Genomic DNA, 26,674 nt, shown 5'->3' on the forward strand with positions numbered 1-26,674 from the left:
CTTTTCACAGAATTCTATTTGGAAAAAGCCAGTGTCAGGGGCAAGCTCAAGATGAAGAGAATTTCACATATATTAGAAAAGATCCATGTCAACTTCAAAATTCAACACTGTCCTAATTTAAGACCTGAGCAGCAATTTTTGTAAAAGCTATCACAAACTCAATAGATTTCACAGGATAAAGCAGAGAAACTTGTTATTTTTAATATACGCTGAATGAACACACTTTACCTTAACCTGCTAATTTTAAAGGGTCTGTCCAAAGAGCAGAAAGAAAAATAATTTCAATCAGCAACGTGCTTTCCAATAACGGGAGAAACAAAACTTAGTTATATCTGTATTTTCGACTTAAATTCATAAAACAGAAATATAGTCTGTTAAAACAGACATGGCAAAAGCACCAGATAAAGTTATTAAAAAGGTGGAGTTGAAGAGTTTTTGGAGATGCATACCATGATAAATTGTTAAATAATTTATTATTTCTAAACAAAGAGGAAACGTTCAATGTTAGAACTGGTAATCACTAGCCTCCACACCACATGTTTAGGATGGGGACTCAGAAAGCTGATTACAACAAATGAGCATCATGAAGAGATTTTTCCAAGTCTAACATGCCCAAATTACAATTTCCATTACATTTTAATCCTTAAAACTTGAGGCCATTTACAATTATTTGAAGTTTATGCAATGGTTAATTAAATCAAATAAGTGAATTTAGGAATATAAATGCTGATAATACTAAACAGTCTCTGTGACCTTGCCAATCAGCTCCTCATTAAATATAATTTAGAACCCTGAACATAGAGAAAAGGACTGGGTGAGGTTATAAAAGACCTGATACTACGAACAAATCAGGAGAAGACAAAACAGCTTCAGAGCTCAAAGATGACCAAAGACATCTAAGAGTTACACGATCTAGCCAATTTGAACATTGGGTAAATGTCTTCCATGCAAGGCTCCTCATACTTTGGTGGATGCCAACCCAACAGGAGGATTAGCCTAAAACAGTACTCAACCCCTATCCTATCAACAGTTCATGACATTTCTGAAGGAGAGGAAGAAAAGGTCAAATAATCCTGAACTGGAGTAAATCTGGACACCAAAGACAGAATCAAATTATGGCTCTTACTTTAAGTAGCACGAGCAACGAACATGCCTTTGTAACTTGGAGACAGTGGCCTATCTCAAATAGTTGTGATTCTGGAAGGGTACATGTAACGATCTCCCTGAAGCTGTGCAAAAAACAATACATCCATTTTGACTACCTCTTTCTGCTGTTTTTGAACTGAAAGACTGGACTCTTCAGGTTCTGCTATCTCCCCCTATATCATTCTAGACTGTAGGGCCATCCCTATTGCCAGCAGGTATGATCAGAAAAGGAGAGGCTGGAAGGATGAGAGGTAACGTAGATTAAGCTAAGACATATTAACATAAAGACCATGTTTTCATTTCCGTGAGGATGAACCAATTAGAGCAGACAGATGAAGCTAAATGTATGCACTAAATTAAGGCAGGGTATCCACCCCTCTTTGTTTGGCTGCCAAATCTTGTGGAATGGGTTTATTTTTTGTCGAGAATAAAGAAGCACGGCTATGCTGATAAATTGGGGGTTAGGTTGGCATACTGCTAAGTGAAGTTGGCATAGAGTACTCTTCTTAGAGCTAGATACGACAATTTCACCAACTTTTTTTTCCTTAACAATTATTTGCAGAGAATAACTTTTAGTCACAGTTTATTAAAGAAAATAAAGTGTCAATATGCTCACTTAAAAAATGAGGATAATATTCACTTTATTGGGGGATATTATGTTTTTGTCCCTACAGTCTGGATTGGTATAGGAGAAAGTAGCAGAAAGTGACATTTGTTCTTGCCTGTAAGGTTGTGGTTCTGCTAGGCCCTCTTAAACCAATCCATATGGTTTACTCTAAGAAACAAAAAATGAAGAAACAAAAACAACAACAAAAAAGAGCACCATAGTTTCTACGTAGCATGTGCTCAATGTGTTGAAATAATAAGGTAATTTTCACAGATATATCTGCCCTTTTGTTTAAAATGAATACTCTTAAGTGTGGAAGACTAAATGACCCAGGGCTTGACAGCCATCTTCATCCAAGTCATCTGTCTTCTCTTGCTGGCAGGAGGGATACCTCTGAAAGTCTGGATTGGCATAGCATGAACTAGCAGAACCATAATTTACAGGTAACAACAAATTTACCTTCCAGACTCAGGACGAGAGGTCCACCTCAGGCTCCTCCCAAATCAGGAAGATCTGCTTCACCACTTCCTGCTCCAGGGCCACTCGTGAGGGCTATCTGGGAGCGACTCTCCTTCCCTGCAAGGTAAGCTGTCATCAGGTCCTGCAGGACATGGCCAAATCCAAATGCTGAGGGCTCCCCAGCGCAAATGAATGATAACCTCCACCTGACTGTCGTCTATAAAAAAAAAATAACTGGGTGGGAAGTCTTATTTTCTGCACTTCAAGAACATTCCCAGATAGTCCAACAGCCCAGATGGCTAGACTCTCAGAGGGCTGATACACTGCACATATGATGCTTCGTGGCAAAAATACAAATTTCCCTCCACGGAACTGCCAACCTATTTTGATAACCACCCACAATCTTCAACAAGCGGGCAGAGGTTAGCCCTGAAGTTGCACACCGGTAACCAAGAAAGAACCTATCCCAATGACGGTACATGACAAACGTACAAAAAGCCACCAATGAAAGACTAGCAGGCATATGATTATTAAAGTTCATCCAACAGAGAAAGATGAAGTATTATTTGGCCTAAAAGGGAAGAAAACATTATAGAAAATTAACTGGAAAGAAAGTAGAACTCCTAAATGCTACTTGCTGGAACTGGCAGATTCAAATAGGAAAACATTTTTGTTCCCTCTTTCTCCAGAAAGTCCACTCACCTTTTGATTTGAGACCAGAATGTACTTTTTGAGGTGGTGGCAGCAGGATGAGGGGGCGTGTAAGTAAAGTATAAAAGGAAAATGGGATGCGTGGGGTGGCAGCAAGATTAAGAATGGGAGAATGCGGTGTGTGTGTAAAAAGGGATAGGAAGCAGTGGCTACTAATTTGAAAGGCATAAAATAGCCCACAAGTAAAAAAACCAACAATGTATTAAACCAATACTGGGTAAGAATCAGGAGATCCAAACAGAAAATCAAGAACCACTTTAGAAAACAGACCAAAATTAAAACAATCTAGATTATTTGGACTTTCTTTAAAACATAAAAAAAAAAAAGACAGGTGATTTTTATCATACTAGAGTCCACTGTTTTCCTGTAGAAATTCTATCATGGCAAGACCAGTGACAGCTAACCCAGATGAAGCACTAACAAGTGCCAGAAACGAACTGAAGTTTTATTTCCATTAGGAATTAATTCTGCAATCTAGGATGACATACTGAAGATTCTAACTTTAGTGAGAATGGACATGAATATTTATCTTCAACTTTCAGTCGTGTGTATGTGCGGTCAAGGCTAGGGGAAAAAAGCCAAAAAGAATTTTACTTGAAATGGAATATTTTACTAATAAACACATACTTGAGAAATGGAGCGTGAGTTTTACTATAAAGAGAAACTATGTTATTGTACATATGCAAACAAAAAGACTTTTGTTTTTGACATTGAAATACAAAAATATACTTGTACACTTGTTGCAAACCAGTGCGGATAACCTTACCTTCTCAAAACACCTGGCATACAGGTCAGGCGTCAAAGAGAGGATTAGAATATACCATGTAAGTGATACCAGGTATATTTGTGGAGGCAGTGAAGTCAGCTTTAAAGTTATGGTATACGTGTGTACAAAAAAATAACAAAACTATAACTATTATCAAGGGAGAAAGAAGTAGGATGATTTCTGATCATAGCAGTGAGTTATCAACAAGGCACCAGAGTATACAGTCCAGTATCAAATGAAAGCAATCTCAAGTCTCTAAATACATGACTAAAGGATTGATTTACGTTTCACCTCTACTTGATATTAGCACATTTTGGCCTGTGCTGTAATCTAGAAAAAAATGTTTTACTTGACTTTAAAAGGCAAGTAACGGGAAACAGGACTGCTTCAATTGAAAAGACTACAGTCTTGGGGGGCCTGGGTGGCTCAGATAGTTAAGCATCCAACTCTTGGTTTGGGCTCAGGTCATGATCTCAAGGTTGTGAGACTGAGCCCCATGTTGGGCTCTGGGTTCAGCACAGAGTCTGTTTAAGATTCTTTCCCACTCCCTCTCAGCATCTCCCCCAACTTGTGCCCTCTCTCTCTAAAATAAATAAGTAAAATAAAATCTTTAAAAAAAATAAAAATAAATTAAAAAAAAAAAAGACTACGGTCTTTCAAAAAAAATAAGAATACTTCAAAGCTCAATGTTCGGCATACATAACGATCAACTGGAGGCTCTCGTGTTCGAACATAAATTACTGGAAGAAAATCACCTGTGATCTCAGGACTGTATGCAGTGCGCCTAACTGGCCCTGATACTGCGGTCATAGTTTGGGTTTTTCCACAGTTAGGATAGATATAGATACTGCTTTTAGAGGCTGTGAAAAAATAGGAAATATATATAAAAAATAGAAAAAAATGTATATATATATATACACGCACACACACACACACACATATATACACATACTTGAGAAATGGAGTGTGAGTTTCACTGTATCTATATTTATTTATTTGTCTGATATATACCTATCTGTCTCTGCCCCTTGTTCCTGGCACAGAGCTCTTAAAACCTCTGTTATTTCCTAAGTGATAAGAGCACCAGGAGCATCTTTTGTTCTCATCGGTCTCTGACCCTGGTCCTGACATCGAGCTCCTAAATCCTTTGGAATCTCTTGAGTGATAGGAGCACTTTTGTTCTGATGAGGAGACTCTGGGTAGGCTCCTAGACAGCCTCAGGATGGGGGCTGGTTGCCAGCAAGACCAGCCTATGAGTAGAAGCTTAGAACCACTGGCCCCAGTCCCCATCCTCTGGGAAAGGGAGAGGGTGTGGAGACTGAGTTCATGACTGGTCAGATCTATACTATGAAGCCTTCATCAGAATCCCAAAATATAGGCTTCCCCTGCCACCCGAAAGTAGATAAAATCATAACTATAACTAAAAAACCTTTTTTAAGCCAAAATGGCATAAGGTGAGAAAGCACTTTCTGTTTCCGGAAAGCAAAAATCCGTTTCTGATTTCTTTTGGTTGGTGAAAACAGGTACTAATGCAGGCCTTTCGTAAAAGTGAAGTCATGTAAAGCGGACTTTCGGACAGTGAAGGAAATCTGTATATGGGGTTCAGAGAGCTTCTGGGTTGGTGATCACATGGGGGTGCTAGGAGAGTGGCACACCCAGAGAGGGCATGAAGTTCCATGCCCTTTTTCACAACCTTGCCTTACCTATCTTTTCATCTGGCTGTTCACCTGTACTGTTTATTATACTTTACAATAAACCGGCAAATGTAAGGGTTTATCTCCCTGAGTTCTGTAAGCCATTCTAGCAAATTATTGAGCCCAAGGAGCACGTCATGGGAACCCTGATTTAGAGCCAGTTGGTCAGAAGCAGAGGTAACAACTGGGACTTTGGATTGGTATCGGACGTGGGGCTAGTCTTGTGGGACTGAGCCCTTAACCTGAGGGATATGATGCTAACTCCAGGCAGACAGTGTCAGAATTGAGCTGAATTGTCAGACACCCAGCTGGGGTTAGAGAATTCTCTGATGTGTGGAAAACCTGCTCACCTGGTGTCAGAAATACTGTGTGGTAGCAGTGCATGAGTAAAAGAAACACAGGAACGTTTTTCCTACGGGGGCTTACTTAAAAACTACATTAAAAACAAAACAAAACAAAACTAGAAAACTTTAAATTATGGAAAGCAGGGTAAAGCCCAAAACTGAAATATAATCTGGCTACTGAAAAAAGTAACAAGAGTTTCATTTACAACAAGAGATGGATGAGATGAACTAGATGATTTTTAAGATACTTTACAGTTTTGTGACCACATGATTTTGGATTAATTAAAAGTGTTATTACCTAATTCAGTGGTTTCCAACTTCTGAGACTGCCAAGGAAGGGGAAGCCAAGGATGAGAGCCAAGGCTCTGGCCACCCCACCCCACCCTTGCTAGATCAATCAGTGTAGCTTCCTCTTATCCTAACTATGTCTATTAGGGAAAAGAGTAGTAATTCTGAAGCTTAAACAACCAACCCACCCCCCAAAAAACAAAAACCAAAAGCCAAAAAAAAATGAAAAAGTCTCCAAACTACCACCTAGACAAAATTAAAGTTATACTAGACACATGGCAATCATGATATACAGATTCGAAGTAGGTATATTTAATAACAGCTGAAGCTCAATTTCCTTTGCTAATTATAAAAAATGTCAACATTGCTGTAACTGAGTGACTGAGTAGAAAGCAGTGTGCATTACTATAGCAACTATGAGAGAGGACATAGTCCTAGGATACACTTTGCAGAAACTTCATTCTTAGAAGTTTAAAGATAGACTGAGGAAAAAAGAGCTCCACTCCTGAAATCCTGTGATTTTAGAACTAATTACAATCATACTTAAGTGCCAGGAAATATAAAGTGTTTGTTTACCTGTGATCCTTACTCCAGAAGAGGTCGGGTTATGTTAAAGCAGCAAGGCACTCAAGGCTCTGACACTGCTCCCAGCCCCAATTCTTGGTTCAATCAGCATAGTTCTGTTTCCATGTTACACACTGAATGTTTCTTAAAATTATGTTTGAAAAAGAATCCCCCATGAGCAGGAAAAGGCTCCCAACCTGTGTGCAAGTTGGGGACAAGGCACATGTGGAGTCTGCAGGAAGTGGGCCTTACTGATGAACCAGTGTTAGGGCGGGGGTTTGAGTCTTAGAACATGAGAAGATGGATGAAACAAGGCAGAGCCTTGTGCTCCCAGCAGCACCTGACAACAGACTTTCTAAAGCCAAAGCCAGTAACTCTCCTTGGAGACCTAGAGAACTACTTGGGGGAAGAACTAGGAAGAGTCCTCTCTACAGGACAAAATCAAGTGTAGCATGAGGTCTGATGGAAACCAAATGGCTTCAAGTGAAGATGCTGGTTAAGGCAACAAAGCAAACTCATCTGTACTAAAATAAACTAAGAAATTACCGGTATCAGTTGCTTTCCTACTCGATGAGAAAAAGACAGTAAAGAAAGATGAGTGGAGCAGGAAGACACTGGGTGACAGATGCTGTGCTTCTGAGCGAGAAACGGGAGCCCGCACAATATCATTATTAATAATACAATAAGGCTAGCTGCTCTAATCTATATGATAGAACCCTTTAATCTTAAAAAAGCAGAGTTGAAAACAAAATCAGTTTCATTATTATAAGAGAGATTTTCTTACAAAGAACTTTAATAGACACGGACATGAAATAAAATATGCTTTTGGGATTTTGAAATGCCTTTAAAAAAATACGCTGACTACTTACATAGCATAGCTTTACACAGTATATGGTATCAATATATACAAAGCCCCCAGAATATTAAATTAAAGGTAGGAAAAGAGATAAAGGCTATTCAGAAGAGACAACAAATGTTCCAGGTATCTGGGATGAAGAAGTTATAACTGAGAACTTAATGTGAGTTTGAGTTTCTCAAAAGCAGAAAGAACTATAGGGAGAGAAAGATCTGCTTTGCAATTCTCTTTAATGTTGCTGTTGCTGTGTATTTATTTAATCTATTTCACAAATGTGACACTACTATCCAACTTATGGTAAAGTACGTCACTATACTGTACACTGAATAAAGTATCTAGAATCGCACTTAGGCTGCTTTAGACAGCCAGCAGGACACCAGCTAAGGGATGAACATCTGTACTTCCAGGAAAAAAAACTAACAAGTGAATGAACTCAGCTTTAGTTTTTATTTCTACCACTGATTTCAGATGCTTGGCCTTGATCAAGAGTCTGTACTGGCCGTGAACAAATGAAAATGCATTTGGTTTTCCACAACAAGAACTCAAGCTCAGTTTTGTCCACATGCTGTTATCTAAAAGTGAAATCCTAACTTAACAAAATGTTCAGTGTAAGCAAAATTTCATTCATTAATTTTCTTTTCTTTTTTAAAAAAGATTTATTTATTTATTTGAAAGAGAGAGACAGCCAGTGAGAGAGGTAACACAAGCAGGGGGAGTGGGAGGGGAAGCAGCAGGCTCCCAGCAGAGCAGGGAGCCCGATGCGGGGCTCGATCCCAGGACCCTGGGATCATGCCCTGAGCCAAAGGCAGACGCTTAATGACTGAGCCACCCAGGCGCCCCATCATTCATTAATTTTCTAAATTCTCTTTTCTTTTTGTACATAGTCAGTAACAGACAGAATTTTTTTTAATAGCAGATAAAACCTTTAAATATCAATTAAACTTGTAGTAAGGTCAAAAAAGTTTTGGAGAGAATAAATCATAGATCACTGAACAAAAAGGAAGAGGATCAAAAGGAACAAACTTATCTTCTGATAACTTTTTTTTTTTTAAGATTTTATTTATTTATTCAACAGAGATAGAGACAGCCAGCGAGAGAGGGAACACAAGCAGGGGAAGTGGGAGAGGAAGCAGCAGGCTCATAGCGGAGAAGCCTGATGTGGGGCACGATCCCACAACGCCAGGATCACGCCCTGAGCCGAAGGCAGATGCCCAACCGCTGTGCCACCCAGATGCCCCTCTGATAACATTTTTAACATAATTCTGAATTACTTCATATTCTCTGTAAGAATCTACTTGCCAAAAAGAACATCCTGCAAAGGGTTGTCCAGTATATATCACATTTTTCAGTTCACAACGCTCTATTACTAATAGTTCCTTCTTTGTTTTTGTGATTTTACCTTTGGAGACAAAAACATAACTGGAAGAAAGATCCTTCCTTTTCCGAATTACCAGGTCAGATCACAAAGATTTAGGTAACATGCACGATGGATGGTTTGTACTACACTGAGCCATACGACATTGCCAACACATGATATACAAAGCCAACAACTGTATATGGTTCAGTCTAACATGAAAATTGGAGGAGACTAGTACTTTTCCATATTTGAACAATTGCAAATTGTAATTTCTTTAAAGGATGCTTTTACTTGTAAAACTTCTAGAAATTATTTTTATTACGAATAAGTATAATAAAAAAGAAACATTTTTATGACAATGTATAAAATAAAGATCTTCTAAAGACAAGACATGTAGGTATTATTGTATCTTCAGCTTTAAACAATGACTAAGCATTTCAATAGGAGGTGAGAAATTCCATACTCACATGTTTAAAGCAGGTAACTGGAGCTGCTATAAAGCTATTGCTATTGATGTAGTTACCCCAGCTGAAGCCTTCCATGGAGACTGCTGCTGAAAAAAAATAAATTTAGATATATTACAATTCTCAAATCTGTTATTTACAAGAAAATGTGACATGATATAAAATTATCACCTTGAAAGAAAGTTTTCTTTTTTCCTGTAAAGATCTAACAACTTTTCTAAATAAACATGAACTTTTGCATAGATCATTATCTGCAAACAAACAGCAGTTTAAGTCTTCCATACATAGCATAAGCTGCTTGGGAAGTGAAATAAGAAAGAGCTCTTCAGTAATCAGCAGCAAAGAACAGCTTACAGCAGAAGTGTTCAAGGAACGCCATGGGTGCTTTTGGGTTTTTATTCCCATGCAGCTTTTACTAGGTACCTCAATGAGATCTCTATCCAGTATCTGCCACTGATACCTTCACGAGGGTTTTTCATTGCTTTACTCCCTGCTACGTCTCCCTGCTTCTGCTCTGTAGAATTTTCTATTAGAAACGATCCTTTCCTCAATCTTCCTCTTACTACTCTCTTCTCCCCACTCCCTTCAAAGCCTGCTAAATGCCCTATTTGCTTTTTATCTCCACAATGCTCCCCACCAGCCACAGCATAGAGAACCTGTACAGAGAAAATAATAAGCCAAATAAAAAATGTTAAAGATACTGCCCCAAGCACTATGGACTTGTGAACACAACTACTCTCTTCCAGAATAACTTATTGAAAGCAAAACCATCATCAGGAAGCCTAATGTCATAATGAATGTACTTGTAGGGCCTAGAAATAGCTTAGTTAACAAAATCCAAAATTAAAATGTCATTAACTCAAACTAGATGAATCAGTATCAAATATTTTACCTCCATTACATTCACCGATATTACCTGCTTTAGTCTTTGCTTGATTTTGCAAGGTAGCTTGATACTGAGCATATGCGGCTAGTTTAGCAACTAAAGGTTGTTTCTGAAGAACTTTTGCTTTCTTTGTTGGAGGCTTACCCTAAAACAAGAGGAGTTAAGTAAATAGGATTCTTTTTCATCCACCCCCCCCTCCACCGAAAAAATTAACCTGATTGCATACTACTCATTCTGCTTAAGTAACATCAAGGGTTTAGAAAATTATTAAAGCAGAGGAAACATACAAGGAATTTTAACATGAGAAATGTTTTCCGGAATTCTGCTACAATGTAGATATCTAACATGGGTAGCAGAGCTGACACAGACTAAATAGCAATATGCAAATTAATATGTTAATAAAAAATTATATCCCATAAGATGTTAAAATACAGGCTGTGGTGGATACTTGATTCCTTCTTATACTAGATAAAACCAGTGGTTATTCACTCATGCAGGTTGCCAAGCATTGCTATTTATATGGTAAGAGAAGATAATTTAATGTTTAAAGAGCAAGTGACTGAGGTTTATACCTTTAGTGCTAACGCAAAAGATCAATGACAAAATGATCATGGGCCAAATTCACAGTGTGACAAACTGCCATCCATTTGGGTATAGACCACTGCTCAGGATCTTACGTACTGTCTATCTGAAATACAGAAATACATCTAAGTGATGTATTTCCTTAATTTGGGGAATGTATATCATCCTTTCAGTGTTATGTAATGATCACAACAAGTTAAAGGAGAGTAAGATAAATGTGATCAAATATATTACAGAAATCAGTTAAATGCCTTAAAAACATTGTTTATATGCTACAAGAGTAACAACTTAGTCAAACGGTCAAATCTCCATTTTGTTGGCATTGATGTGCATTTAAAGAAAGACGAATTTCTTTTCATACCATGAACGTTTTCAAAAAGGTGAGTTGGATTAACCAAACACATTTGTTCAAGGTATCAAATCGGTTGCAATCAAAAGTACAAAGCAAAGATGATGGAGAAATAATACCAAAGGGTAAGTCATTTCCCCCCAAAATACTGAATGATTCTACCTTGATATTAACTCAAAAGAAAACAAGGGGGAAAAATGGCCTCAGTTTCTGTATATAACAAGGTGTTTATTATATTTCTATTTGTTTAGAAAAAGAGCAAGTATTTTTCATTCACTTATACACACAGTTCCTAGTTTACTTTGGATAGCATACCTTGTCTATTTATAAGAGCTGTTCAATTTTATAGACTGAGCAAACTCTGGGGACCACATATTTCAAAAAAAAAGTGTGGGGTATAAAGTGGTAAATGGCCAACTGGGTGGAAGTGGAGTGCAGTGAATCACAATCAAATGACAGATAAACAGTGAAAGCCATAGAAATAACAGATATAAAGAATAAGAAGGTTTCTGTACCGTTACCTGAAGTCTGGCCAAAATGCTTGCCTTCTTGGAGTTTGACGAATAGCTTCGTGAACATGAAACGCTACAGAAACGCTTTGTTTTGGAGTAAAAAGCATCTCGCACACCAACCATCCCACACATTTCACAGGTAGCTAATTAAGAAAATAAAAACACTGGTGTCATGATCATATAAGAAAACCATTTTTCACCTAACAGTTTTAATAACTTAGTATCCAAAGGTTTGAATTTCAACATTAAACCGACAGGAAATGTCTTCTGTTACACAAATGATGGAAAACCCTCCACAAAAGTTAGAGAAAAGACTGGTATGATGCCATGGCTACGGCTCCAGAGAGTCTGACCATAGCTCGAAGTCTAACAGGCTTTCCAAAGGGTCTAAACCCACAAATACAAAGCAGATCCCACTTCCACGTCCTTAGTGCTCACCACGTGCCGGGCATTTTCACATACACTAAGAGCTCTAGCCTTCTGAAAGGATTATAAACAAAAGATGAAAAGAAGTGCAACGCAACCGAGGATTAACACAGACAGCAACCTAGAAAGAGCCAAGTCTTGGAAAAATGCTAAGGGTAATACACAGATTTTTCAAGTTACGTTCAGAGGACAAGAAGGAAAGGACGGGTTCAAAGCTTGAGATAAATGCTTGATTATTCCCTTTGATAACAGGAAAACAAGACTGACTACTAATGTGCCTCTTTAGTAAATTCACATACTGGACAACAATCTGAAAGGCAGAATCAGAAGAAGGGTCACAAGGACTGAATAAATAAACAGATATGTACCTGGGAGTGGGACTGCTAGGTTATGACAGTTCTAGTTTCAATTTTTTTGAGGAATCGCTCTACCTATTGTGTTCTGTAATGGCTATATACCAATTTACAGTCCCACCAGCAGTGTGTAAGAGTTTCCCTTTCTGCACATCCTCACCAACATTTGTTATCTCTTATCATTTTGGTAAGTCATCCCAACAGGTGTAAAGTGGCATCTCATTATGGTTTTGATCAGTATTTTCCTGATAATTAGTGATGCTGAGCCCTTTTCATGTACCTGTAGGCCATCTGTATGTCTTCTTAGGAAAAATGTCTATTCAGGTCCGTGTCCATCTTTTATTTGGATTGGGTTTTTTTGCTACTGAGTTGTAGGAGTTCTTTATCAGGTATGATTTGCAAATATTTTTTTTCCCATTCTGTAAGATGCCTTTTCAATTTACTGCTTCCATTACTGTGCAGACCTCCTTGGTTTGATGTAGTCCCATTTATTTTTGCTTTTGTTACCTCTGCTTTTGTGTCTAAACCAAGAAATCACTGCCAAGACCAGTGTCAAAAAGCTTTTCCCCTATGTTTTCTTCTGGTTTTTTAGTTTTAGGTTTTACATTGAAGTTTAATCCATTTTAAGTTGATTTTTGTTGAGTGGTGTAAGACAAGGATCCAGTTTCACTCTTTTGCATGTGCATATCCAGTTTTCCCAAAACCATTTATTTAAGAGATTGTCCTTGCTCTATTCTGTATTCTTGGTGCCCTTGTCAATAATTAGTTGATTGATAATCAGTATTTCAAGCAGATATCTGCATTGCATGTTCACTGTAGCATTAGTCACAAAAGCCAAGATAATGAAAACACTTAAATGCCTTTGATAGATGGAGATATAAAATGTGGCATATATATACATATATAAAATATTATTCATTGTAGCGGACTATTATTCATTCACAAAAAAAAGAAGGAAATCCTGCCATTTGTGACAACATGGTTAAACCTGGAGAGCATATGCTAAGTCAAATAGTGTATGGGATTATTTACATGTGGATTCCTAAAAAAAAAAAAAAAAGCCGATTTCATAGAAACAGAAAATAGAACAGTGACTGACAGAGGCTGGGGGGAAGGTGACATGTAGGTCAAACAGTAAAAGTTTCAGTTATAAGAAAAGTAAATTGTGAAGATCTAACATACAGCATGGTAACTATAGTTAATAATACTGTAGGGCATATTAGAAAGTTGCTGGGAATAGACATTGTGTTCTTTTCCACCGCCCTACACAAAAAAGGAAAGCTAACTATATGAAGCGATGGATAGGTTATTTGTTTTGATCTTGGTAATCATTCCCCAACATATACATATATATATATATATCAAATCATCACATTGTACACATGTTAAATACATACAATCGTATTTGTCATTTGTTCCTCGAAAGAGGGGAAAAAAACCCAAACAAACCAGAAAGTATCACAGCAAATAACTGCCTGAGTGGGCTCAAATCTCCACCCAAACAGTTAAACTGGAGGGACCTGTAGTTTAACCAGTACTTAGAAATCTATCGAGAAATCATGGAAGAAAGATAAGGTACCACCGGATTAGAGATGAAGAAANNGTGTTTAAGGAGAGAAAAAACTAAATGGTTTTCTGTGGAAAAAATTACAGAACAGTTAATTAAAAAGGTCTGTAACCATCTAGGTAAAAAGTTGGGATCCCTTGGGACAGTGACTCTTTGTCAAGAATTATACATATCAAACTATAATTCCCACAACTAGGATGTAAACTCCACCAGGGCAGGGACTACTCTCTATTGTTTCCTCTGCATCTCCAGTATTTAAAATAGACCCGGGTGCATATAAAGTTTCAATAAACCTTATTTCCTTTTGTGATGAGATTACTGGATTGGTATAACTAAACCATGGCGAGAGTACAGAGTTGACCCTGGAATAACATGGGTTTGAACTGCATGGGTTCGTCCATCTACATGTGGATTTTTTTCAATAAATATGATACGGTACTGTAAATATATCTTCTCTTTCTTGTGATCGTCCTAAAAATGTTTTCTTTTCTCTAGCTTACTTTATTCTAAGAATACATTATATAATATAAAAAAACATACAAAATGTGCGTTAATCGACTGTTAATGTTATCACAAGGCTTCTGGTCAACAGTAGGCTATTAGTAATTAAGTTTTTGGGGAGTCAAAAGTTACACACAGATTTGACTGTGTGCTCCTGGAGGTTCGACTGTATATAAACAGGAGATGATACTTTTTTTTATTTTTATTTTTTTTAAGAATTAACACATTTGATAAAATCTCTCTTGCAGCTTTGTCAATAATGATTGAGAAATTTAAGGTGAAGTAGAAGACATCTAGGTAGGTTTTAACGGACTGGATGACCACACCTGGTGGGTCCTGAGATAAATGACAGGAAGGGTTTTTTGTTTTTTTTTTTAAGATTTTATTTTTAAGTAATCTCTACACCCAATGTGGGACTTAAACCCACAACCCCATATCAAGAGTTGCATGCTCTACTGACTTCACCAACCAGGCACCCCCAGTTTTTTTTTTTTTTTTTTTAGTTTATTTTTCAGTAACCTCTACACTCAATGTGGGGCTCAAACTCATGGCCCTGATACCAACAATCACAGGCTCTTCCGAGTGAGCGAGCCAGGTGCCCCAGTGATGGGAAGTTTTTTGATATGGCTTGCAGGACTCTGTACCAGGCCCTGTGCTACTCGACTTTTTAATCAAAAGATAAGAATATGACCTACAGGGCATTATCATCAAATCTGCAAATGGCATAAAACTAGAATATTATACAACACAACCTTCAACATTAAATGACAGAATTAGAAATAAAAAATTTCTAAGACGACCAAAATTTAGTAAGAAACAGGTTATGTGGAATTATTTATTTATTTAGGGGTGGGGGAGGGGACAGGGAGAGAGAATCTTTTTTTTTTTTTTTTTTTTTAAAGATTTTATTTATTTATGTGACAGAGAGACAGCCAGCGAGAGAGGGAACACAGCAGGGGGAGTGGGAGAGGAAGAAGCAGGCTCATAGCAGAGGAGCCCGATGTGGGACTCGATCCCGGCACGCCGGGATCACGCCCTGAGCCGAAGGCAGACGCTTTAACGACTGCGCTACCCAGGCGCCCCAGGGAGAGAGAATCTTAAGCAGGCTGGACTCAGGGCTAGATCTCATGACCTGAGTTGAAATCAAGAGTCAGACGCTTAACTGACTGAGCCACCCAGGCGCCCCGGAATAATTTAAAGTCTTAAGCCTTGTATTTAAAAAATCAACTGCAGGGGCGCCCGCGTGGCTCAGTTGGTTAAATAGCTGCCTTCGACTCAGGTCATGATCCCAGGGTCCTGGGATTGAGCCCCGTGGTGGGCTCCCTGTTCAGTGGGGCGTCTGCTTCTCCCTCTCCCTCTGTTCCTCCCCCTTCCCCCCACTTGTGCGTGGGCACTCTCTCAAATAAATAAATAAAATCAACTGCAGCTGGAAAGGGGCCAGAACTTGGCAAATCTCCAAAGGAAAGGCCTCAGAAGCTTTTGTCTACAAATCCAGAGCCTGTCCGGCTGAGGGGGACTGGGGAAGCGCCCAATTCTTACCAGATATCCTGCCACACTCAGAGGCAGGTCTCCCGGGACCAGCACAGTGTGTAGCTCAACCAGTGTCCCAAGGGAAACCTCTGCAGCCACCATACTTGCTGCACATCACCTTGATGGGACAGGCCTGGGGAGGTCGGCACCGGCCCTCTGCCCTTAGACGGATGGCCAGGCCTCCAAACCCGGCTCTTGGCTGCTAAGGTTCTGTGACAGTTATCGGAGCAGAGACCACTGCTACTCTGCTTCCCTTCATCAAGAGAGCCATTAAGAGAAATGTGAAGCTGATTTCATCAATGAGGCCCACCTACAGCCCCACCCTGGGAGTAAGCTAGAAATCACTCCTGGGTCCCCTTCAGGCCCTGAATCATCTTTCAATTTTAAAATCAGAATGGCGTCATGGCGGACTCCCTTCTGAGTCTCAGTGGTATCAAACAAGGCTGGATCCTACTCCCATTCAGTGTTCTCCGGCATCCCTGGCATCCCTGGCGTATGTAGCCCCACATGGGGCTTCTGGGGATAGTTCCTCTGATCCTTGCCTTCAGGCCAGCCCGCCTAGCAGGTAGCCTCATCCCAACTGCAGAGACGGGAAAACACGCTCAGTGGGTTAGAAGCCCGCCCAAGGCCAAAAATTTAACTCCATATCTGCCTGATCCACCTTCTTTCCCCTGTGCCCTAGTCTTTGTGATGTCCTTGGAGATGACCTTGTCTGGCTCCCGACTGAAGTGGGAGTGTGTCCTTCAGCTTTTGCCAATAGGAAGCCTCTTTGCTGACAGCAAGTACCAGAAGCCAGGACCTTGTGGGAGGCCCTTGGTGAGCACTGACTGATTTAAAAATATGTTTTCAGACACTGCAGGCTCCAAAATGGTTGTATTTCCAGATCTTTCATCTCTCCGCGATGTTTCCTGTGGTTGGTCACCTACGTGCCTGCCTCAATTGAATGGCTCAGCATTATTCCTTCAAAGCCCTACCTTCCAACCTTTGCTAGTATAGTTCCCTCATTTCACAGGCTCCTCCCACACTTTCCACCTTTGTCCTTCAAAGCCAACTTGCCCTGTGAAACCCTCCCTGGTTCCACCCAGTGAGAATTCATCACCTGCCCTTCATGCTCTCATGGCCCTTGCTTGTGCCTTCCTAAAAGTATATTCAGATCAGCCTCGTATCATTTATTAAAAAAATAGAGAGCTAGGGTGCCTGGCTAGCTTAGTTGGTGGCTCAGGTGACTCTTGATCTTGGGGTTCTAAATTCAAGCCCCACGCAGGGTGGAGAGATTATTTAAAAATCTTAAAAAAAAAAGTCAACTGCAAATGCACAAAATCGTTTAATTGGTTAACTGGTATAGCTGTAGAAAAGATTAAAGAATTTCAGCTATATGCAAAATCAGTATTACTTTCAAAAAAGCTAGAGTAATGCTGTGGCATGGGTGGAAACACAGTGTCCTGAAAAAGGAAGTGAAGGCGGAACTACCTTCTGCCCTAATTACATAGGTGATCAGCCATTTGCCTGAGGTGCTTTCCAGGATACGGGACTTTAATCCTAAAAACAGGACAGTCTCAGGCAAGACAGGACAAGCTGTCACCGTACTACCATGTAATCCAAGTATGCCCGGAAGACGGTGAGCAGGACACACTGATGAATTAAAATCACCGTGATATTATGAGAAATCACCGAAGCAACCAGAGTTATTCAAGAGTGTTCCAGTGTGAAGGGAGATCATCGTAACAAGGATTAGAATTATTCTGTGTACCTTTAAAAGGCAAATTAGGACCCAAAGACAAAATGTAGAGCACAGATAATTTTGGTGCAATATAAAGGATATTCTGGTAATTACAGATACGTTATCACTGTAAGTGTTAAAATAGAACTTCCCATGAGGAATTTTTGTAGAGGAGAGAGACTTTCCCCTGGAAGTGTCTGTCAACTCTGTAAGCCGGTGATCCTACACACTTTTGTTACACACGGATTTACTACCTAATGACTGAATTTATGTCCACATTATGCTTCTCAGTAGCCCTTTGTTTTAATTTTGTTCTACATGCCTTCTGCCAGAATACGGCAGGTAGGAAGAAAAAGAGATCAAACAGAGATCTTATCTGCAACTGTAAGTTTCAGACTGTGTTTCTTTTTTCCTTGAAAAAATTCGAAGGAAGGGAAATGACCGAAGAAATGGAACTGATACAGAAGCTCTGACACGAGCCGAGGAACAGAAGAAGGCTGCGAGCACTCACCCATGCCAGATTTACCGTCCGGGTATGTGTACACTTGTCCATTGTTTTTGATAATTGGGAGGTTAGAAGGTAAAGGAGCAACTTCTTCTTCACTCTCCTCAGAGCTGGAGCTGCTACTCGTGTCCTCACTGCAGCTGTCATAACCGTCAAACATCCCGAATGAGTCTCTTCTTTTCCTTTCAGAGCGTGAAGAATGTTCAGTCTTAAAAGTAGAAGAAATCAATAATACATGACACAGCACGGATACACCCCCCCACCCCCCAAAGAACTTAGTTCAGATTGTGGTAAGTGGTATCTGAAAAATGAAGATCTAGCCCTCAGAAATGATAATTTTATTCTGTAAGAAAATGTTTGCTTCAAAACAGAGGCTTCCCTTTCTACAAGGTGCAAGTTTATTAGCTCCCATGTTAGCTAATAAGAACGTCAACAGTGACAGCAAGAACGGGGTAGGATCAGAAGATCACCACGTAATTTAAGCTTTGACAGAAACTAGGTGGGTCACTTCTCTATAAAAAAGGAGATTGGGGCGCCTGGTAGCTCAGTCGTTAAGCATCTGCCTTCAGCTCAGGGCATGATCCCAGGGTTCTGGGATCGAGCCCCACATCGGGCTCCTCCGCTGGGAGCCTAGCTTCTTCCTCTCCCACTCCCCCTGCTTGTGTTCCCTCTCTCGCTGGCTCTCTGTCAAATAAATAAATAAGATCTTAAAAAAAAAAAAGATTGGATGATTTTTTAAAAAATTGTGGTGAAATACATAATAAACCGATGATTTCTCAATTTGCCTTTCAGCTCTGAAACTATAGGTTTCTACAATAATTTAGAGCATCCAGAAAATATATAGATGCTTTTAAAAATCACTGCTAAGAGCTCTGGAGGGATTAATTGGGGATTTTTAAATTTTAGAGATAATTTACAGATATTAACCATTTAAAAAATAATAGAAGATGACATTTGTACATATGTAACCCTATCTCATTTTTTTCCTTAACATGAACAGTGGTTAAAAAAAATTCCAAGTATCTCAAGCTAAACATTATTTTCTTTTCAAAGGAAAAGCACAAAGACGCTACATTATCTTCAGTGAATGCTGCACATTTGCTCCTCCAAAAAGATATGCCCTCTCTCAAAGCCACCCCAAACCTCCAAAAAGTAATATTGCCAACTCCAACCTTTCCTGAAATACACTGCAGAACTTCAAGTTTAGTGAGAAGAAAGGAAAAGAAAATAGGAAAATAAAGAGCAAAAATAATCTTCAGGAAAAAATAATCTAAAAGGAAATAGAAGCAACATAGGAACCAAAAGAAAACTTCAAAAAAAAAAAAAAAAAGACATAAACACACTGTGAGTTACAACTAGAGTGAAAAGTTACCAACCAAAGAATCTTTAGAGTTTGGTATCTATCCTATTCTTTTGGTTCAGTTAGTGTTTTTTGGTATCATTTTACACTTTATGCACAGTTTCTTTCCTGGCTAGTTTAACTTCTTACCATGACCAATAACAAAGCTGAAATCTGTTATCTAAAGCCTGACAAAATAAAACCAAGCAGACGCATCTCTTAGTTTGAGAGACTGAGCTATTATTTTCAGGTATGCAGGTATGGAACATTGTACTAAGATGGGAAACTGATTTTCACATGTATCAGGTGTAACTATGAAAGTGACAAAATCAGTTTCTTAATCCACACAATGGTAATATTTTTTACCCTAATGAATACTCTCTTTTAAGAAGGCTCCTCAGGAGACTCTATACCTGCTACAAACGCTGTTGCCACAACCTCCAACTTCTTACAGTACTCTTCTAGACCTCTCTTTTAGATCCAATTTTTTTTTTTTAAAGATTTTATTTATTTATTCGACAGAGATAGAGACAGCCAGCGAGAGAGGGAACACAAGCAGGGGGAGTGGGAGAGGAAGAAGCAGGCTCACAGCGGAGGAGCCTGATGTGGGGCTCGATCCCATAACGCCAGGATCACGCCCTGAGCCGAAGGCAGACGCCCAACCACTGTGCCACCCAGGCGCCCCTTAGATCCAATTTTAAAAAGAAAAACGTATTGTGTGTGGATACTTTGTAATCATTCCGTTACCCTCAACAGTTTTCCCCAGCTTGATTACCCATCTTATTTAACAGATTTGGTTCTGAATAACTTGCAGGTATTTAAAAAAAAAAATCAAAGGTATTTTCAAAAGAATCAAAATCTGCTACCACCAGATTTCAAAAGAATAAGATTCTGAGGGCAATGCTAAAACAAAGTCTAGCAACATTCTGAACTGATAAGATGATAGAATGGGACAGTCCTTGTCTCAGTGAAGGGTGGTGCTAACAGCACAGAACTTGCACAGCCCTAGATTTGAGTCTCGACTTTGCCCTTCGTTAGCTGTGAACTCAGCTGTGAAACAAGTTATGAGCTGCTTCTCCTATTCATTCAACATTCAACAACATTTATCAAGCATTTGTGTGTCTCACAGTAGCAGAGGCTAAAGACACCGTAGTGTACAGAGCAGACAAGATTCATGCTTTTCACAAAGGTTACCAGTCTACTGGCAGGAGGAATCCAAGCAAGGCCATGTGAAGGCAGAGTCAAACTGTGCCAGGAGTAGTCAGCTAAGATTCAGGGGTGAGGAAAGGCTTTGGTGAGATAAGACCCCGACGCCAAAAAAGGCAGCCAATTGAATATCTGGTGCTGGGATGTTCTAGGCAAAGTAAAGAACAAGACAAAGGCTTTCAGGTTGGAATATACTTGGTACACTGAAAGGCCAGCGTGGCTGGTGCCCTGCGTGAGAGGTGTAGGAGATGGGGCTGAAGGAGGATATAGAGGCCACATCATGAGGACCCTTGAAGGCCAGGGTAAAGAAGTGATATTCTTTTTTCCTGAGGGCAATGGAAAGACATTATGAAATATTTATCAGTGTCTAGGATGCACGCTTAATAAATACTGGCTAGAATTTTAAGTTCCAGTAGATTCATATAGCCAACGTCCACGCAGAGATGGTTATACCCATAGTTTTCATATAAGCTTGTCCGCTTTACAGCTAGCTCAGTTAGCAGCTAATGCATATTTATTGACCCTTAAATGTCAGTGTAGAATATCTTTTTTTTTTTTAAAGATTATATTTATTTATTTGACAGAGATAGAGACAGCCAGCGAGAGAGGGAACACAAGCAGGGGGAGTGGGAGAGGAAGAAGCAGGCTCATAGTGGAGGAGTCTGATGGGGGGCTCGATCCCACAATGCCGGGATCACGCCCTGAGCCAAAGGCAGACGCCCAACCGCTGTGCCACCCAGGCGCCCCTGGTGTAGAATATCTTATTCGGACTCTACTTGTCAGTGACTATAACCTTGCAATTTCAGGGGGTCAACAATTACAAACAGCTTGGTTTCAACATTGCAGGCTGTTAACCTTAAAAAAAATAAAATTATCATGGTCAAATACATTTGCAAAATTTTCCTTATTTCAAGGCCTCTTTAAACCTTTAATATGCTTATGAACATTATGATAAGTTAAGAGGGATATATAGTATGCAGTCTTTTCCAAAGCATCTTCAGGGACTAATGATCTAGAGAAAAGCTCTCTAACCTTCTCCATAGTTTCAGCACGCACAGAAAAGGATCATCTATACAACGCAAGGGTTATAAGCCCCTGAATGTACCCAGTCTGAGGTCTCTGACTATCCCAAGTATTGCAGGGATAAATTATCTTGACAAATCCAGAACACACTAGTTGGGAAGCTATATTCTACTTGGTAAATGGTGTTCCTTCAGTATTTTTTTCTTAGATTAGGACAGAATACTCATGAACTATACATATGAGCTGTAACCAACTTACTCTATGTTAAACTTACCATTTACTGCAGGGGAACTTAACTGGAAATCCCTGCATCAGACCAAAATCCCTAAGGGGGCTGCAACTTCAATCAAAGGGTAGGAAGAAAAAAAATCTGACTACATTCAAAAGAAGACCTCAAGTGAGCCTTTTTTGCCCATGCTGGGTGGAGAGGCTACTCTGGGATTTTAAAACCACAGGCGGCCTGCTCTCCTGTACCTCTGAGGATATAACTTACACTATCCTAGATGGTTAGGAAATCCCCAGCTCAAGACATTAAAGTAGTTCCAGGCCACTAGTGCCCCATGACACCCAGCAAAAGCATCCTAAATCATTTCAGGAAATAATCACCTATAATTCAGGCCTTTCAGCATTCCCACAGATTTGATCAAGTATTAGTACACAGTAAGTATCAAACACATGATAAGCAATCCATCACAAGTATCAGCAGAAATAGATCAGGAATCCCAAATAGGCACTGAAATTGCTAGACAGAGTATAAAAGAACTATTCAAGAACTGTTTTTTTTTTTTTTTAAAGATTTTATTTATTTGGCACAGAGAGAGGGGCAGGCAGAGGGAGAGGAAGAAGCAGGCTCCCCGCTGAGCAGAGAGCCTGACGTGGGACTCAATTCCAGGACCCTGGGACCATGACCTGAGCTGAAGGTAGATGCTTAACCGACTGAGCCACTCAGGCACCCTAAGAACTGTTTAAGAAGAAATAAAAAGGGGCACTTTGGTGGCTCAGTCGGTTAAGTGTCTGACTCGTGATTTCAGCTCAGGTCATGATCTCATGGTTGTGGGACTGAGCCCTGCATTGGGTTCCTCGCTTGGCAGGAAGTCTGCCTGAGATTCTCGCTCCTGTCCCTCTGTGCCATCCCCCTCCCCACACGCACACATGCGTGTGCATGCGCTCTTCTCTCTCTGAAATAAATAAACCTTAAAAAAAAGAAAAATATTATTAAAGAATGGGCAAAGGAATAAAAAGCAATCAGGCAGACCTGAAAAGAACCAAATGTAACTTCTGTAAATGAAAAATATAACTGCTATAATGAAAAAAAAAAAAAAACCACCCGCCACCAAAACACCTCAATAGATGGGTTGAATAGCAGATCAGACATGGCCGAAAAAGAAATGGGGAAATGGAGGATAAACATTAAGAAAAAACCCAAAACACAGCAAAGAAATACAGAAACATAGAAAAGAGGTTAAAAGAGCATAAAATGTAAAGATCTAATAAATGTCTAATGTGACTTCTCGAAGGAGAGAACATGGAGATGCTGAATGAAAAGACTGAGAATTCTGCAAAAACACTGGAAGCAACTTCAGACAGAACTATCACATATATTAAACACAAGAAAAAGAAAACCACATTTAAACAGATCACAGTACCAGTGCGCAACACCAGAATGAAGATTTAAAAAGGGACCGATCACCACGTGAATCTCACTCATCAAGAAGTCCAACCTCAGGCTCATTCAGTCCGATCAGCAGCTTAGTGATAGAAAGGCAAGCATCACCAGTCATTTAAGAAAGGCCTCTGGGGGGCTCAGTCGGTTGGGTGTCTGCCTTCAGGTTGGGTCATGATCCCAGGTCCTGGGATAGAGCCCCAAGTCAGGCTCTCTGCTCAGCAGGGAGCCTGCTTCTCCCTCTCTCTCTCCCTTCCCTCTGCCCCTGCTCGTGGGCTCTCTCTCACTCAATCTCTCAAAGGAATAAGTAAAATCTCAAAAAAAAAAAAAAAAAAAAAAAAAAAAAAAAAAAAAAAAAAAAAAAAGAAGAAAAAAATAAAGGCCTCTGAGAATGTGAAAGACCAAAAGAAATCTTCATGAAAAAAGAATCTATGATGAAACAGAAGCAATGTAAGGAGCAAAAAAAAACAAAACAAAAAAAAACAAAAAACCCACAAAAAAACAAAAAGCCCCTTCAAAAACGAAATTAACAGGGCACCCGGGTGGCTCAGTTGGTTAAACGTCTGCCTTTGGCTCAGGTCATGAACATGAATCTGGGGTCCTGGGATTGAGCCCTGCATCTGGCTCCCTGCTCCATGGGGAGTCCACTTCTCCCTCTGCCTCTCCCCCCCACCTCACGCTTGCTCTCTCCCATAAGTAAATTAAAACAAAAATCTTTAAGAGGGGCGCCTGGGTGGCGTAGTCGTTAAGTGTCTGCTTTCGGCTCAGGGCGTGATCCCAGCGTTCTGGGATCAAGCCCATCAGGCTTCTCCACTGGGAGCCTGCTTCTTCCTCTCCCACTCCCCCTGCTGTGTTCCCTCTCTCGCTGGCTGTCTCTGTCAAATAAATAAATAAAATCTTAAAAAAAAATCTTAAAGAAAAAAATGAAATTAATTCTTCAGGGACGTAAGAATAGGATACCATCAGTGAACAAGATCCTCAAATTTAAAAACAGAAGAGGCAAAATAATCTCTATATGTTGTACACCTGAAACCAATGTAACATTGTGTCAACTACATCCAAATAAAAAAAATTAAAAAGAAAAAAAGGAAAAAAGGTAATTCAGTGGAAAAAAAAAAGAGAGTCTTTTCAACAAAAGGTGCTGGATCAAACAGATTACCAAATTAAAAAACAAAACAAAAGAAAACCCAATTCTGATCTATACATCACATCATCTACAAAAATTAAGTCAAAATGGATCACAGACCTAAATGTAAGAACTATAGAACTTCTAGAAAAAAAAAAAATCTTCATGACCTTACATAGGCATATAATTTTTAAATATGACATCAGAGGTATGATCCATAAATGAAATATATTGGTAAGTTGGACTTCATCAAAATTAAAAACTGGTCTTTGGAAGATACTATTAAGAGAATAAGACAAGACACAGACTAGAGAACAATATATGCAAATCACATGTCTGAAAAAGGATTGGTATCTAGGATATATAAAGAACTACCAAAACTCAATAACTGAAACAGTCCAATTAAAAAACAGGCACAGCAGGTCAACAATTCATAGATACATGGATGGCAAATAAGGACATGAAAAGATGCTCAACAGCAGTGGTCATTAGGAAAATGCAAATTAAAACCACGAGACACTCTAACACATCTATCTGATTGTCCCAAATTAAAAACGAATAAAAACACCAACCCTTTATGGTCTATGCAGCAAATGGAACTCTCAAACACTGCAGATGGGAAGGTGAAAGAGTACAAAAACATTTTGTAAGATACAGTTTGTTAAAATGTTAAATATACAACACCTATCACCCATTCCATTCCTATTTACCTAAAATAAATGAAAAGATACATCCACACAAAGACACGTGTGCACATGCACACACACACACACATACGTGAATGGTCGTACTAGCTCAAAATTGGAAACAACCCAAACATCAATAGGTGAATGAATAAACAAATTATGGCATGTCCACAGTGATTCCATCTTGCTGCTTGGCAACAATAAGGAATGAGTTGATACACACAACAAGGGTAGGTCTCAAAATAATTACGCTGAGTAAAAAACCAGACAAGAGCACATGCTGTATGACTCCATTTATATAAAACTTCAGAAAATGCAAACTATTTTTGCATTTCCTTCATTTTTACTTAATGTTCTATTTCTATTCCAAGGTCCCACATTACATTTAGTAGTCATGTCCCCTAAAGCTCCTCTTGGCTTTACCAATTTCCCAGGTTTTCCTGGTTTTTGATGACCTTGACAGCTTTGAGGAGTACGTGGTCAGGTATTTTGTTGAATGATCCTCGACTGGGATTTGTCTCGGTATTTCCTCAGGACCAGACTGGGGTTGTTTTTGGGAAAAAAATTAGCGGTACTGAGAAGTACCCTTTGTATCAAATCAAACAAGGACACATACTATTAACATGACTTACCACTGTTGGTATTGACCTTGATCACCTCTACCTGAAGCAGTATTTTTCAGGTTTTTCTATGTTATAAAGAATTACTCCTAACCCCCCTCCATACTTTACTTTTCAGAAGTGGCTTTGCAAAGTCCACACTTATGAAGTGGGGAGTTATGCTCCCACTCCTTGACAGCTGTGCATCCACACAAATAATTTGGAATTCTTCCACACAGATTTCTCCTTTTGGGTTCATGTGAGGGTTTCTTCGTATATCTCCAGTTGAAATACTACCTGATGCTGTCTCTCAGGGTAGCAAATTCAGATTACATGATTTCCACCTGCCTCTTATAGGTGATGAGAAGTTTGAAGACCTCGTCTAGGTTTTAGTCTTACTATTTCCCTTCTTTTAATAAGCAATCTACAGGGAGATACTTAAAGACGATGCAAATATTCTGTTCATCAAAATTTCACTTTAGATTTAGCATCCAGTGAGGATCTTGCCCAATCTGTTACTAGGATTTTCCAGCCCCAGCGTTTCTTCCATATTCTCAGTTGGCATTCTTCTGTAGGGAATATCCCTCTTTTTTCTCTCATTATGGGTATCCGCTCATGGATTCCTACTTTTCAGTAGCCTATAATTCATCATAGACCTTAGTTATCTGGGAACTCCAACTGTTCCAGATTTAGCCAATGGGAGCCCCATCAAGCTAACTCATGTTATTCTGACGAGCCTGTATCATTGAACAATTCCGTACTTTCTGGCATAACAAGATATTCCAGGCTTATCTTATACTCATTTTCCTGTCCCAACCCTAGAACCAACGATTTCTTTTAGTGGG

At 39.4% G+C, this 26,674-nt stretch overlaps 1 protein-coding gene across 4 annotated transcripts in view; it reads right to left on the reverse strand.

Moving 5' to 3' along the window:
- Positions 1-26,674, reverse strand: part of MBTD1 (mbt domain containing 1) — a 66,447-nt gene that overhangs the window by 23,918 nt on the left and 15,855 nt on the right. The window contains exons 3-6 of one of the 4 annotated variants that reach the window (XM_008687880.2): positions 18,194-18,395; positions 11,595-11,728; positions 10,173-10,287; positions 9,260-9,342 (exon numbers count right to left, since the gene is read on the reverse strand). In XM_008687880.2, coding sequence (XP_008686102.1) covers positions 9,260-9,342; positions 10,173-10,287; positions 11,595-11,728; positions 18,194-18,347 — 486 coding nt within the window. In that variant the 5' untranslated portion in view covers positions 18,348-18,395. Of the gene's footprint in view, positions 1-9,259; positions 9,346-10,172; positions 10,288-11,588; positions 11,729-18,193; positions 18,396-26,674 lie in introns of all 4 variants that reach the window. The other 3 variants (XM_040640849.1, XM_008687873.2, XM_040640847.1) reach the window with 3 other exon arrangements.

Source organism: Ursus maritimus, unplaced genomic scaffold (assembly GCF_017311325.1).
Source record: "Ursus maritimus isolate PB19 unplaced genomic scaffold, ASM1731132v1 scaffold_24, whole genome shotgun sequence".
Classification (NCBI taxonomy): domain Eukaryota; kingdom Metazoa; phylum Chordata; class Mammalia; order Carnivora; family Ursidae; genus Ursus; species Ursus maritimus.